We start from the raw sequence: 12,446 nt of genomic DNA, 5'->3' as shown, positions 1-12,446 counted from the left end.
TGGGAAGAAGAATAGGAAGGAGACAGAAGAAATGGTCAGAACTGCATCAGGGTGCTTGAACCAGCCTTCTCCAGTCCCTAGCCCCTAACCCATCCTGGATCACAGACACGGTCCTCTGGCCCAACCCAGGGACGACTCTGCTCCGCGCAGCACATTAAAGCTGTTTCCAGCTTAGCATGCTCGCCACTGTGCATGGCTAGAAAGGAGCTGAGTTCGAGGCCAGAAGGAAGCAAGCGGAAGTATTGTCTGAAGCAAACGCCTTCCCTGTCTTCCCTTGGCATTTTTTTGCCTCAGTGTCTGTGTCTCCTGACACCTTGAGGCCCACCCTTCCCAAAAAGGCTTCTTGTCACAGGAGGCCCCAGTGAGGTGCTCCTCCACCAGGAAGCTCTCCCTGATCATCCAGGCCCTGGGCTCCTCAAGCCTTATACTCTCAGGCCAGGCTTCTCAGATGCTATTGCTAAGACACCATCTCCAACTTAACTTCAGAGAAGAGGTGGCCTGAGCTGGGATCTACAAAAACTAGCCTAGAGGAGGAAGGTGGCTTAGGGATGCTGAGAGGACAACAAAGACAAAGTCATGGAGGCACAGGAATGCCGATCGATGACCTCCGGTTATCACAACTATTTTTTTAAGCCCTGACAACTGGAATGCCACGAACACCAGTCCAGCACAGAGGCTATCAGAGGAAGTAGAACTTATTTCACCATTAGAAAGAGGGACAGGGTAGGGGGAGCATGGTGGCTGGAGAGATGGCTCAGGGGTTAAGAAAACTGGTTGCTCTTCCAGAGGATCTGAGTTCAATTCCCAGCAATTTTTGGTGGCTCAGAGCCATCCATAATGAGATCTGGTGCCCTCTTCTGGCCTGCAGGCATACATGCAGGCAGAACACTATATACCTAATAAATAAATCTTTAAAAAAAAAAAAGGGGGGGCGGGACAGACAACAGTAGTGTTATGGTGGGGCTGGGCAGTATGCTGAAGAGTGGGAAGTCACAGCAGGAGCAAAATGGGGGGCTAGCAAAGTAGGAGGTCCAAGGGGACAGAGCCTGAAGGAACAGTTACTAGCTAAAGTGCAGGCAAGGGCAGATCAGGGAGAGACTTCAGGGTCAGTCTGCTGGAGAGACTCCCAATGGCTACAAGGAATGTGGCAATGGGTGGGTAGAAGAAGGCGTGGCCAGCTCACAGACATGGCTGCTCTCTGGCTCGATAGGTGTGAAAAGTCAGGGTTATCCTCACAGAACACCCAAGCTTCTGGAGTCTTGAGTGCCGACATAGGAAGGGTTTCTCTTGCCAAGGAAACAACCTCTGGCAGAAGCAGAGAAGACACAAATAGAAGCTGTCTCACCTGGCTGCAATGGTGGCCACGTTCTCCATCCAGGCCATGATCTGGCCCCCAAAGGTATTGCCCTGATGATTGGCATGAGGAGGCAACACCAGCTCCACGCTCTCCACTCGGGTCTTCTCTGCGGGCACCATATTGCTGAAGTCCTTGTCAGGGTCTGGTCAGGGAGGAAGGCAGGGAGGTGAGAGAATAAACTGTCAGTAGAAGCCCCAAGACGCTAACCCCACCCTGGAGCATTAGTTTAATACCAAGTGATCACAAAGCCTAGACCGGGGCTGGAGAGATGGCTCAGAGGTTAAGAGCACTGGCTGCTCTTCCAGAGGTCCTGAGTTCAATTCCCAGCAACCACATGGTGGCTCACAACCATCTGTACTGAAATCTGGTGTCCTCCTCTGGCGTGCGGGCATACATCAAGGCAGAATGTTGTATACATAATAAATAAATCTTTAAAAAAAAAAGAAAAGCCGGGCAGTGGTGGCGCACGCCTTTAATCCCAGCACTCGGGAGACAGAGGCAGGCGGATCTCTGTGAGTTCTAGGCCAGCCTGGTCTACAAGAGCTAGTGCCAGGACAGGCTCCAAAGAAACCCTGTCTCGAAAAACTAAAAAAAAAAAAAAAAGCCTAGACCGGCCCTGGGTAAAGAATAGGAGGACATGGGAGGAGGGGCATAAGCCTGCCACAGGGAAGCAGACAGCGTGGCTGGGCTTTGAGACAAGGCACACCTGAGCCAACCCCTGTCTCAGGATGTATGACCTTGGATGCAACAAGCAAACTACTAGTTCTCAAACACCCACCTGTAAGGAGCAAGTGTCAGCCCTAGCCAGACAGGACTGTGTGTCAGTGAGGGATGGTTGCGGCTGTAATGTGCTCAGCTCAGTCAGTGGCTACAGTTTCAGGATGGTCCTGCTCCCTGCTAATGACCAGCCTCTATTCCTTGTGTCATTAGGTGTCATTAGGATACCCAGGGTAGGAAAGGGTCAATGTGCAAACAGTGCCTCAGAGGTCCAGGGAGATGATGCCAACATGCCCAACCAAAGCAAGGTGCTGTTATATGTCTACAGAATCCTACGAGAGTCCTCTGCAGAGCACCCAACAGAGGTGCTCTTCACTCGGGTGAACAGCCTGGTGAAATGTCACAGGAAAGGCAGGACAGAAAAGCAGAAGCTGAGAATGACCTAAGCCCAAGTCTGAGGCTTGGATGCCAGGCAGAGGTACCTAGACTGATCCTTGGAGGCAGGAATGTGTGGGTTGGGGGTAGGAATTGTGGCGGAATGGACAGCTCCACAGAAACAAACCACCTGGAAGAGTTGGGCTTCTAAGTCCAGCACAATGGGGTTCAGGGAACTCAGAGCTCAGCACGCAGTCAGTGAGTTCTGTCTGCTCTCTCCTTGTTTTGGCAAAGAATGATTACCTGGCTTGTGGATTTTGTTGTTGTTTTCAGTGCTGGGAATTGAATTCAGGGCCATGTGCATGCTAGTTAAGTGCTCTACCAGGGCCTCTGGGCTTTTTGTTTGTTTTGAGACAAAGTCTCTCCTTGTAGGTCTGGCTGGGCTGGAACTCAATATGTAGAACAGGCTGGCCTTAAACTTGTGATGATCTTGCCTCTGCCTCCCAAGTGCTGAGAGTATAGGGATTGATACCTTGTCCGGCTCTTTTTTGTTTTGTTAATTTTTATCACTATTATTATCATTAATGAGAAGTGGGGTGATGATGATGATGTGGGGGTTGCTTTTCAGCAGAGGATGCATTTAAAAGTCAAAGGACAATTTTGGGGAGTCAGTTCTCTCCTTCTGCCTTTAAGTAGGTTCTGGGGACTGAACCCAGGACATCAAGCTTGCACAAGTTCCTTTACATGCTAAGCCAGCACACTGATCCACTCCTGAAGTTTTTGAGAGAGAGTCTTTATCTGTAGCCCAGACTTGCCCGAAACTCATTCATTATAACGGGCTCAGGAACAAAGTCACAGCAAGCTCCTGCCTCAGCCTTCCAAGTGCTAGAATTATAGGAATAAGGCATCACACCAGGTGTTCTTGCAAATATTTTGAGAGGAGGGAGGTGTAAGGGGATGAGATGGGGTTTCATGCCATGCAGGCTGGCCTCAAACTTGCTGTATAGCCAGGCTGGTCTTGAACTTGTGATCCTCCTGCCTCAGCCTACTGTGTTGTATCACTGTTGGAACTGCCAGTATGAACCACTACGCCCAGCCAAGGCTCAGGTTTGGTTTGTGTGTTTTGAGACAAGATCTCACTCTGTAATCCAGGGTGGCCTTGAACTTCACGTGCAATCCTCCTGCCTCAGTCTCCAGAATGCTAAGACCAGGTGTGTGTCACTTGGCTCAGCTGAATTACTTTTTATTTGTCTGAAAATTGGCTTCTTCAAGTTCAACATGAGGGAAAACCTCACCTAAGACTGTGGAGATGGATAAAGAAACCCAAGGTTCCTGTTCATACCCCTCCAGGGCCTTCGTCCTCTGTAGAACACCTTCCTCATCTCTCCACCTGCCCAAATCCCACCCAGTCCAAGGTAGATCATCTCATACCAACAGAAAACAACTATCAAGAGAGATTTTTAGCTGGACAGTAAAGGCACTCGTCTTTAATCCCAGCACTGAGGGAGGCAGAGGCAAGTGGATTTCTGTGAGTTCAAGGTCAGCCTGGTCTACAGAGTGAGTAAGTCCCAGGACAGCCAGAAATACACAGAAAAATCCGAGAGAGAGAGAGAGAGAGAGAGAGAGAGAGAGAGAGAGAGAGAGAGATTTATAGAAAAAAATGAATCAAGATAAAGGTACACAACAATGTGTCCTATGTGTTCCCTCTGGGGTAAAAACAGGAAACCAAATAACACACATGTTACTTAAATCTACAGGGAGCCTCCCTAGAAAGATATTCAAAACCAGGTAGCAGTCTTTGCCTCAGGAGAGATGACCTGAACTCTGGGATGGAGGGAGCCTTGCTTTTCATCTTTTTTTATTTTTGTGGGTGAAAAAAGAAAACATAAACACTTGTGCACAGACACTTTAAAATTCCTCTCCGTCTTCAAAGCCTCGCCCAACACTACCTTCCCACACTGTCATCCCATACATCTCCAAAGGCCTCAACGGATTGTGAGTGACAGGGATTTCAGTAAGTCCCCACCCCATCTCCACTGCCGCTGGGCTGTGACTGAGTGGCCCCAACACCTGCTTTACCTGGAAGGGATCTGAAGACCCAGGAGGCCAGAGGAGCCTCAGGCCACCAGGGGCACAGGTCCATAGGGAGTCCCTTCCTCCTTCCACTCAAAAGGGATTTGAGGATACCAGCTGCCCTCCTGCGTATACCCAGCTGCCCTCTTATGCACATCCCCACACTCACCATCCTGGATGGCACAGTGGGCCAGGAGGTCCTTGATAGTGTCTGCGTAGACAAGCCGCATGCGTCGGCGCTCAGCTGCCACCCCGTGTTCCGTTTTCTCCTCCTCTGTCACTGGTATGACCTGCTTCAGCTTCACCTGTTGGCCAAGAGACGGGGGGACAAGTTTCCTGAGACAGCACAGTGGCCTGCCTGAAGCTGGTATGGGTTTCTGGGGGACAGGGAGAACTCCAGAGATCTCTCCCCTCTGTGCCCACCTTCCTGTCCCCATTCTCACTAACGTCTCCACGACCCCTTCTTGGGCAAAGGCCCAGAATACAGAGGGATCTGTTTAGAACACAGTGTTCTGAAGACTCCTCCTGTTGAAATATGCAGGAAGAGATGGGGAAAGGAGGAGGCGGCTCCTTGGGAGGATCGCAGAGGGTCCCACTGGGGGAAGGGTGGGTATAACAGAGCAGCGGGGATAGATGTCTACCTTGGAGAGCTCCCGGTGGGCCACAAAGGTAGCCAGGGCCTTGCACACACTCCATTGCTTCTCGGAGCACAGGTCCTCAGAGACCACCTGGATGCCCACCTGGAGAGGGGGGGGGATGGGGTGGGGGGAGGGAAGGAAGCTGACAACTCAAGGCCTGCAGCTTGGTGAGACTAAGGAGCCACCCAGGCTGGGTCTCTGGAGTTTCTATGTACCATCAGATGTGCAACACCAGGGACATGGAGTTGGTTCTGACTTTCCCTTGATTCCCTGGAAAACCTTGGGCAGTTCCCTTCTCTGAGTTTGTGTCCTCATCTATAGAATGGGAGTGGTCACTGAAATGGGTTAAAATGTGCCCCTGCCCACTGTTGATACTGAAAGGACAGATCTGTGGGATGCCTAGGGAGGAACTGGGCATCTGTGTGCTGCCCAGATGTACGGTCAGGACCCTGTTCCTCCAACCTCTGGGGCTCTCACGAATCAACGGCTCACTAGATAAAGTTGTAGGACCTAAATGAAGCCTAGGAGAAGAAATGAAGTCCTTGGTAGCTCACAAAGCCTGCACATCATCACGCTATCCTCTGACTAAACCTTCAGGGTCCTGAATGTAGGAGCCATGGCCCACTGTATGGATGTGGGGATGGAGGCCATTGAGGTGAGCTAATAGGAGAAGGCCCAGTCTCTCCCACTGCAGCACCATGACCAGATACAGTACTGCCTTCCTCGGCCTTCACCACCTGCTACTGAACGTGTCTGGCCAGGAGTGGAAGCCCTGAGCAAGCCCACTCCCCTTCCTGGCCTCCCTGCTCCCTCCTGGCTACGGGATATTATCAAGGAAGGCCTTAGGGTACTCCTCCCCTAGTCAGCCATTTTGGAACTCTAGTCAGGGACCCACGATGTGAAGGGTCTTGGGTCTGGATCTTCAAAGACAGAGTGGAACAGAAATGCCATCCCGCCCCCAGCAGGGCCAGCCACACACACCTCCATGCTGGAGTTGAAGGCCCGGTTCACCTTGGCCTTGATATTCACCACTTGGCCGACACTGGGGAGAGGAAATCAGGAGGTGAGCCTTCCAGAGGGAACAAGGAAGAGGGCAGGGGCCTCAGACACCCAGCACCTCAGAGATGGGGGGGGGGGGTAACTGACAAAAGCACTGAAGACTCCCAGAATACATTCACATCTGCAGTGTCCCCAAGCCAGCAGACATGAGCACTCATTCCACATCAGAGGTTCCTGGTAGCAACATTACAGCTTCTAGAAGTGCCTGGTTTTACGCATCTCGATTCCTCCTCCTTCCTACAATGTCCAGGGGCTACGTGGCCTCATTTTGCCTACAGTTCCCTCCCTAAGGCAGCTCCCTACCCCATGGTGTCCAGAGCTCACCTTCCAACATTCCTCCTGGAGTGTGACCTCTGACTCCCCAACCCTTAAACCACACTGGGCCAAAGCCCCTGGCATTTGTTCTCTCTTCTTCTGTCTCATTTCTGTGGTACGTAAAGCCAGGACCTGCGTGGGGCAGCTACATGCTCAACTGGGAGCCACATCCCTGCCCCGGGAGCATATGTTTTGCTCACCAACACCCCAAGCCCATGCAGCAGGGCAAGACCTCCATAAACAGTGACCACTGAGTCAACACATCCACATTCACCAAACGCTGCCAAGTGCCGATGGCTGGAGCGAGGAGCAGGCAGGGGAGTGGGACACTTCAAGGTGCTGTGTGTGCATTGCCACATTTGAATCTCCAACTTGAAGATGGGTTTGGAGGGGGTTGAACATCAGAGATGTTAAGTCATTTGTCCAAGGTCACCCAGCTAACAAGGGCCCCCAACTAATGCCAAACAAGGCCGGGATTCTAGATGGGCTGTATTGACTGAACCAGCCCAGATCTTCTCAGCTGTAGCCTGTCCTTCTGGGAATACTTCACAAGTCCACATAGGTCTCCAGGGAGCCACCTAGCTTGCCTTGCACCTAACTGGAGACAGCAGAGTGTGCCCAGCTGATGGGCTATGGGGATGAGGAGGGCAAAAGGCTGGAAAGCTGGTCCAGTTCAATCACTGTGACCTCAAGAAGTCCTTTAACCTCTCTGCACCTTGGCTCATGAACATGCAGAGTGCCCTCCCGCCCCCCCAAAAAAATAGCCTGGAAGTATCAGTACCCAGCATTCCAGTCACGAGGTCATAGTTGTGGCCACACAAGACTAGGTTTGTCGTGGTCTGCTCTAATTGTCACACCACCAGTTGGTGACCTAGGGTAAGTCATGTCACTTCTCTGAGTCCGGTTCCTTGTATGTATAGCTCTGGGGATGCATGGGGACTGCCTATACCTCTACAGCCCAGTGAGAGGCAGGGTGACTCAGCCCAGCACCTGGCTAGTCAGTTTAGGGGCTTGGAGAGTGACCCTCTCTCACAGTACTGGACATGTCACCTCTGTTTCTGTTTTCATCAATACTGACACTCAGGCAGAAAAGTGTCCCCTGTAACGTATATTTTTACACGCAATTGGCCATGTGTAGCTAAAGCAAGGCAGCAAAGCAGCAACTGTCGGATCCTAGCAACAATGGCATGTCCTAATCCCCACGTGCTTGGAAGTTTCCATGACCGGAAGTTAGAAAAGAGCCAGGCAGTGGTGGCGCACACCTTTGATCCCAGCACTTGGGAGGCAGAGGCAAGTGGATCTCTGTGAGTTCAAGGCCAGCCTGGTCTACAGAATGAGTTTCAGGACAGCCACCGGGAATACACAGAGAAACCCTGCACTGGCTACTCCTCCAGAGGACCCAGGTTCAATTCCAGCATCTACATGGCAGCTCACAAACACCTAAAACTCCAGTTCCAGGGGATCTGATGCCCTCTTCTGGCCTCTGTGAACACTGCATGCACATGGTACAGAGACATCCACGCAGGCAAAACATCCACACACATAAAATTAGTTTAGAAGTTTAAAAAGAGATAAATAACTTCAAAGTTTCTAATGTTTATGAAAGCATATTTTTATAATTGATCAACTTTATTATAAGCTCCCTCTTCTCCTCTACCTCAATGCTGGAGATTGACCCTAGGATCCCAGATTCTACCCCTAAACTGAATTCCAAGATGCCCAGGTTGGCTTTGAACTCACTCTGTAGCTCGTGCTGGTTTTGAATTCATTATCTTCCCACTCTAGGCTCCAGCATAGCTGGGGTTATAGGCTGTGCCACCAGGCCTGTCATAGCCTTTCTTTGTTAAACCCTGATTTACCTAGCTTTGAACTAAGCTTCATCATGGCTGTGTACCCACAGGAGACATCACGGTACGTGGAGGAATTGGTGCCAGTCAGGGTTACAGGCACCCATCAGGGGTCTGGGAATAGACTTCTCACAGGGAATAGGAGAACGGCGATTTAAAATTGACTTATCTTTCTGAGGTGCGAGAAGAGGCCTGAGAGGGCCGGAGAGATGACTCGAAGCTTAAGAGCACATACTGCCCTTGTAGGGGATCTGAGTTCAGTTCCCAACATCCACGTCCCATGGCTCACAACCACCTATAAACTCAGCTCCAAGAATTGAATGCTTCTGGCCTCCACTGACATCTTACACATACGCGCGCACACACACACACACACACACACACACACACACACACACAGTTGATTTTCAAACTGGTGGGGAGAAATAATCAGCCATTTTTCAGACGCAGTAATCATGCAGAAATTGTTTAAAATCAATACAGATATGTTTGGAAACATTTTCTTGTATTGTTTGGCACAGCACTCAGGAGGCAGAGGCAGGTGGATCTCTGTGAGTTCAAGGACAGCCTGAACTACAAGAGCTAGTTCCAAAACAGGTTCCAAAACTACAGAGAAACTCTATCTAGGAAAAAAAAAAAAAAGAAGGAGGAGGAGGAGGAGGAGGAGGAGGAGGAGGAGGAGGAGGAGAACATGAGAACTCAGCCCCGCCTTCAGGGATGAAGCCTTTCTGTCAAGGTGAAACTGTTTGATTCAAGCCGGGTTGGCGCCCCAGAACTAAGGGATAAAGTATGACAAAGCTACACCTTGTCAGAGCTCATCGTCACTGTAGGACTTGCTGCTTTTCTGTTATGGTGGAGATGGGGATCGAACCCAGGGCTCCTGCATGCTGAACACATGCTCTGAGCCACACTTCAGGCCCCAACTTCCCACTACAAATGCAAATGACATGTCTCCATCTGTCCCTCTGCAGACTGGGTAGTCCTGGGCATAAGGATTGTGTGCTGGTGGATTGTGTCCCCAAACCTAGCATGACATCAATCCAGAAAGGCTCTGAGCGATCTTAACTAGTGTTTCGATGGCTGTGATGAAACATCATGACCAAAAAGCAGCTTGGGAGGAAGCAGTTTATTTCACTCCCGCTCCCACATCACAGTTCATCATCTAAAGCCGTCAGGGCAGAGCTCTGGGGACAGAAACTGGAGCAGAGACCGTGGAGGAACGGCACTTACTGCTTTGCTCTCTTAGACAGTCCCGGACCACCTGCCCAAGTGCCACTACATAGAGCGGGCCCTCCCACATCCATTGGTAATCAAGAAAATGTCCCACAGGCTTGCCCATCGGCCAACCTGATGGGAGCATTTTCTCACTTCTGAATATGACAACTTGGGTCAAGTTGACATAAAACCAGCCAACACATTAACCAATACTGAGTGTGTAGTGAAGGAGTGGCTGACTTGAGTACAGGGACCGGCCAAACATCCTTCTTATTAGTCACACACTGGGTGCCAGGCAGCCCTGAACAAGCCCTTAGCTTAGACACTGGCATGTCTAGGAGTGGGCACTGCAGTAGCAAGAGCTCTAGTGAGGCCTGTCCCGGGCCGAGGGCTCAGCAGCCTCCCTGTGTCCCAGCAGGATAAGGACGGTGACAAAGCCTGCAGGCCAACGACAAGCTTTCTAAGCTGTATGGCCACTGGAAAAAAAAAAGGCATCCCCGAGTAAGAGCTGAGATGGGTATGAGCCAAGGCTGGCTCACTCTTCTAGCACAGGCTGGGCCCTGGCACCTTGTCAGGGGAGCCTCCCTAGAGTCCAGTGACAAGGGACCTAGGAAGAAATGTCTGAGATAAAAGAGGTGCTTCCCAGCAAATTCAAGTCCTTCCATTTTTACAGGTAAGGAAAGAAAAGCCCAAAGAGAAATCCACCCAAAGTCACATAGCCCTGAGCTGTTGGCTCTGCCTTGGGCCTCCTCGTATGCCACCAGAGGCATCTTCCCAACCACAAACCTGAGACAACTTCCCTGGCCCCACCCCGGACAGCGCGAAGCAACAGGGCCACTCCTAACCCACCACTATCCCAGGCACTTGCAGAAAGATGCTCCACCCCAAGACACCATGGTTCCACTGTCCAAAACCCTCCGTGGACTGAGTCAGCTTCAAGAGCCACACAGCCTGGTAGGTGGGGAGATAGGGATGCAAGCCCTGTGCTGGAGGTGGGGAGACCAGGAGGGTAGTAAAGGCAGAGGGCCACTTACCTAATGGTGTGGTCAAAGTAGATGTCGTCCATGGAAGCCGTGACACAGGGGCAGCCAGCATGCCTCTCCGCTGGCTCAGAACATAAAGACAAATGTTAGCCGCCTCCCCACGTCACACAGGCCTCTGATCGCATCCCCCTCTTCCAGAGGCTTCTCCACCATCTTTCTTTTCCCACTTCTGTTTCTGTGCCTCAGTCCTCTGTCCCATTTGGAGCCCTTTCCCTGACCCCGTGGCCGGCTAGGGCCTCTCAAACCCTGCTGGTATAACCAGGTCACAGTGTTAGACCTAGAGGCTGGAGAACACAAGTGTGACAAAAGCCAACATGGAAAGGATCGTGCACATCCACAGTCAGATCGTGCCCGGTCTTTACCAGCCAATTGGGAAATAGCTTTGGTTAAGGCTGCAGTAGCGGCAGACAGGGACAGCTGCATGGCACCAACACCCAGGGCTAGGGGACTAGAAGAGATGGACAGGCTGCTCAGACAGCTGGGAGATGAACAGAGGCTTTGAGACAAGGGACCAGCAGGAACTAAGGCCAGAGGACAAGTGTGGTGATCATCAGAGAGAAAGGGACCCTCTTTAAAGACTAAGGCCCCCTACCCAGGTTCCACAGGGCAAGCGGTGAGGACGCGATGGAGTCTGAAGCAGAGCCTCACCTGACAGGCAGGCCGTGGTGTCGATCCATTTGAGCAACTGTCCGATGCTCAGCTCCCCACGGTGGTTGGTGTGGCAGGGCAGCACCAACTGGCTCATCTGCACCTCCGTGGGGTTCCGGTACTCCTCACCCTCTGCCATGGTATCTTCGTGCTCTGGATGTGAGATTGATTTCCGGGATGTGCGACCAGAGAACATAGAGGCGAAGCCCTGGGGACAGGGGAGGACAGCATGGTCGGCCAGCATTCTGCATGTCTCTGTTCTGACAACCCTGACACCTCAAGTAGAGGAGGAGGAGCAGCGCGGACCACCTCCCACCAGCCCAATCAAGAATGGCCACCAAGACCCATGATCCTCCAGTCCATGCTCTCAGCTCTCAGAGTTCAGGGGAATGCCGCTGTGCCAGCTCCCTCCTGGGGGCGTGTCTACTTCCTTGTTACAACTTGTGGGCAACTTTTACAGTTTCCCTTTAGATTGATCTATTTTCTTTCTTTCTTTTCTTTTCTTTTTTGTTTGTTTGTTTTTGTTTTTCAAGACAGGGTTTCTCTGTAGCTTTGGAGCCTGTCCTGGAACTAGTTCTGTAGATTAGGCTGACCTCGAACTCACAGAGTTCCAACTGCCTTTGCCTCCTGAGTGCTGGGATTAAAGGCATGTTCCTGACAATCTATTTTTTTTTTAAACAGCATCTCACGTTGACTGAGTTCTTGCTCTCCTTCAGTCTCTAAACGTCTGGAATTATAGGCATGCCACCATATTTCATCCTTGGGTTTCTCTCTTGAAAGACTTCCCCTCCCAAAAGAGATGGTAGGGGCCTAGAAAGATGACTCAGCATGTAAGAGCACTGGCAGCAAAGTCCTGGGGACCAGAGTTTAGACCCCAGCACCCACATAGCAAGCAGAACATGATGGTATAAATGAGAATGCCCCCTGCCATGGGCTCATATACTTGAATGCTTGGTCCCCAGTCAATGGAACTGTTTAGGAAGGATCAGGAGGTGTGGCCTTGTTGGAGGAGGAGTCACGAGGAGTCACTGGAGCAGGCTCTGAGGTTTCTAAAGCCCATGCCATTTCCAGTTAGCTCTCTGCATCAGGGCTGTATCTCAGCTGTTGCTCCAGTGCCATGCGTGCCTATCTACTGCCATAGTCCGTGACATGATGGTCA

The 12,446-nt window shown here is 51.3% G+C and overlaps 1 protein-coding gene across 2 annotated transcripts in view; it reads right to left on the bottom strand.

Annotated features, from left to right (window-relative positions):
- Acot11 (acyl-CoA thioesterase 11) overlaps window positions 1–12,446 on the bottom strand; it is a 49,649-nt gene that overhangs the window by 10,256 nt on the left and 26,947 nt on the right. For both annotated transcript variants that reach the window (XM_041652199.1, XM_041652198.1), the window contains 6 exons: window positions 11,288–11,495; window positions 10,631–10,700; window positions 6,142–6,202; window positions 5,164–5,262; window positions 4,692–4,827; window positions 1,346–1,499 (listed from right to left, as the gene is read on the bottom strand). In XM_041652199.1, the coding sequence (XP_041508133.1) occupies window positions 1,346–1,499; window positions 4,692–4,827; window positions 5,164–5,262; window positions 6,142–6,202; window positions 10,631–10,700; window positions 11,288–11,483 (716 nt within the window). In that variant the 5' untranslated portion in view covers window positions 11,484–11,495. The remainder of the gene's footprint in view (window positions 1–1,345; window positions 1,500–4,691; window positions 4,828–5,163; window positions 5,263–6,141; window positions 6,203–10,630; window positions 10,701–11,287; window positions 11,496–12,446) is intronic.

This window comes from Microtus oregoni, unplaced genomic scaffold (assembly GCF_018167655.1).
Source record: "Microtus oregoni isolate MIOR12 unplaced genomic scaffold, Mior012 000005F_ref0000423, whole genome shotgun sequence".
In the NCBI taxonomy this organism is placed as follows: domain Eukaryota; kingdom Metazoa; phylum Chordata; class Mammalia; order Rodentia; family Cricetidae; genus Microtus; species Microtus oregoni.
This window is presented reverse-complemented; position numbering and strand designations above follow the sequence as displayed.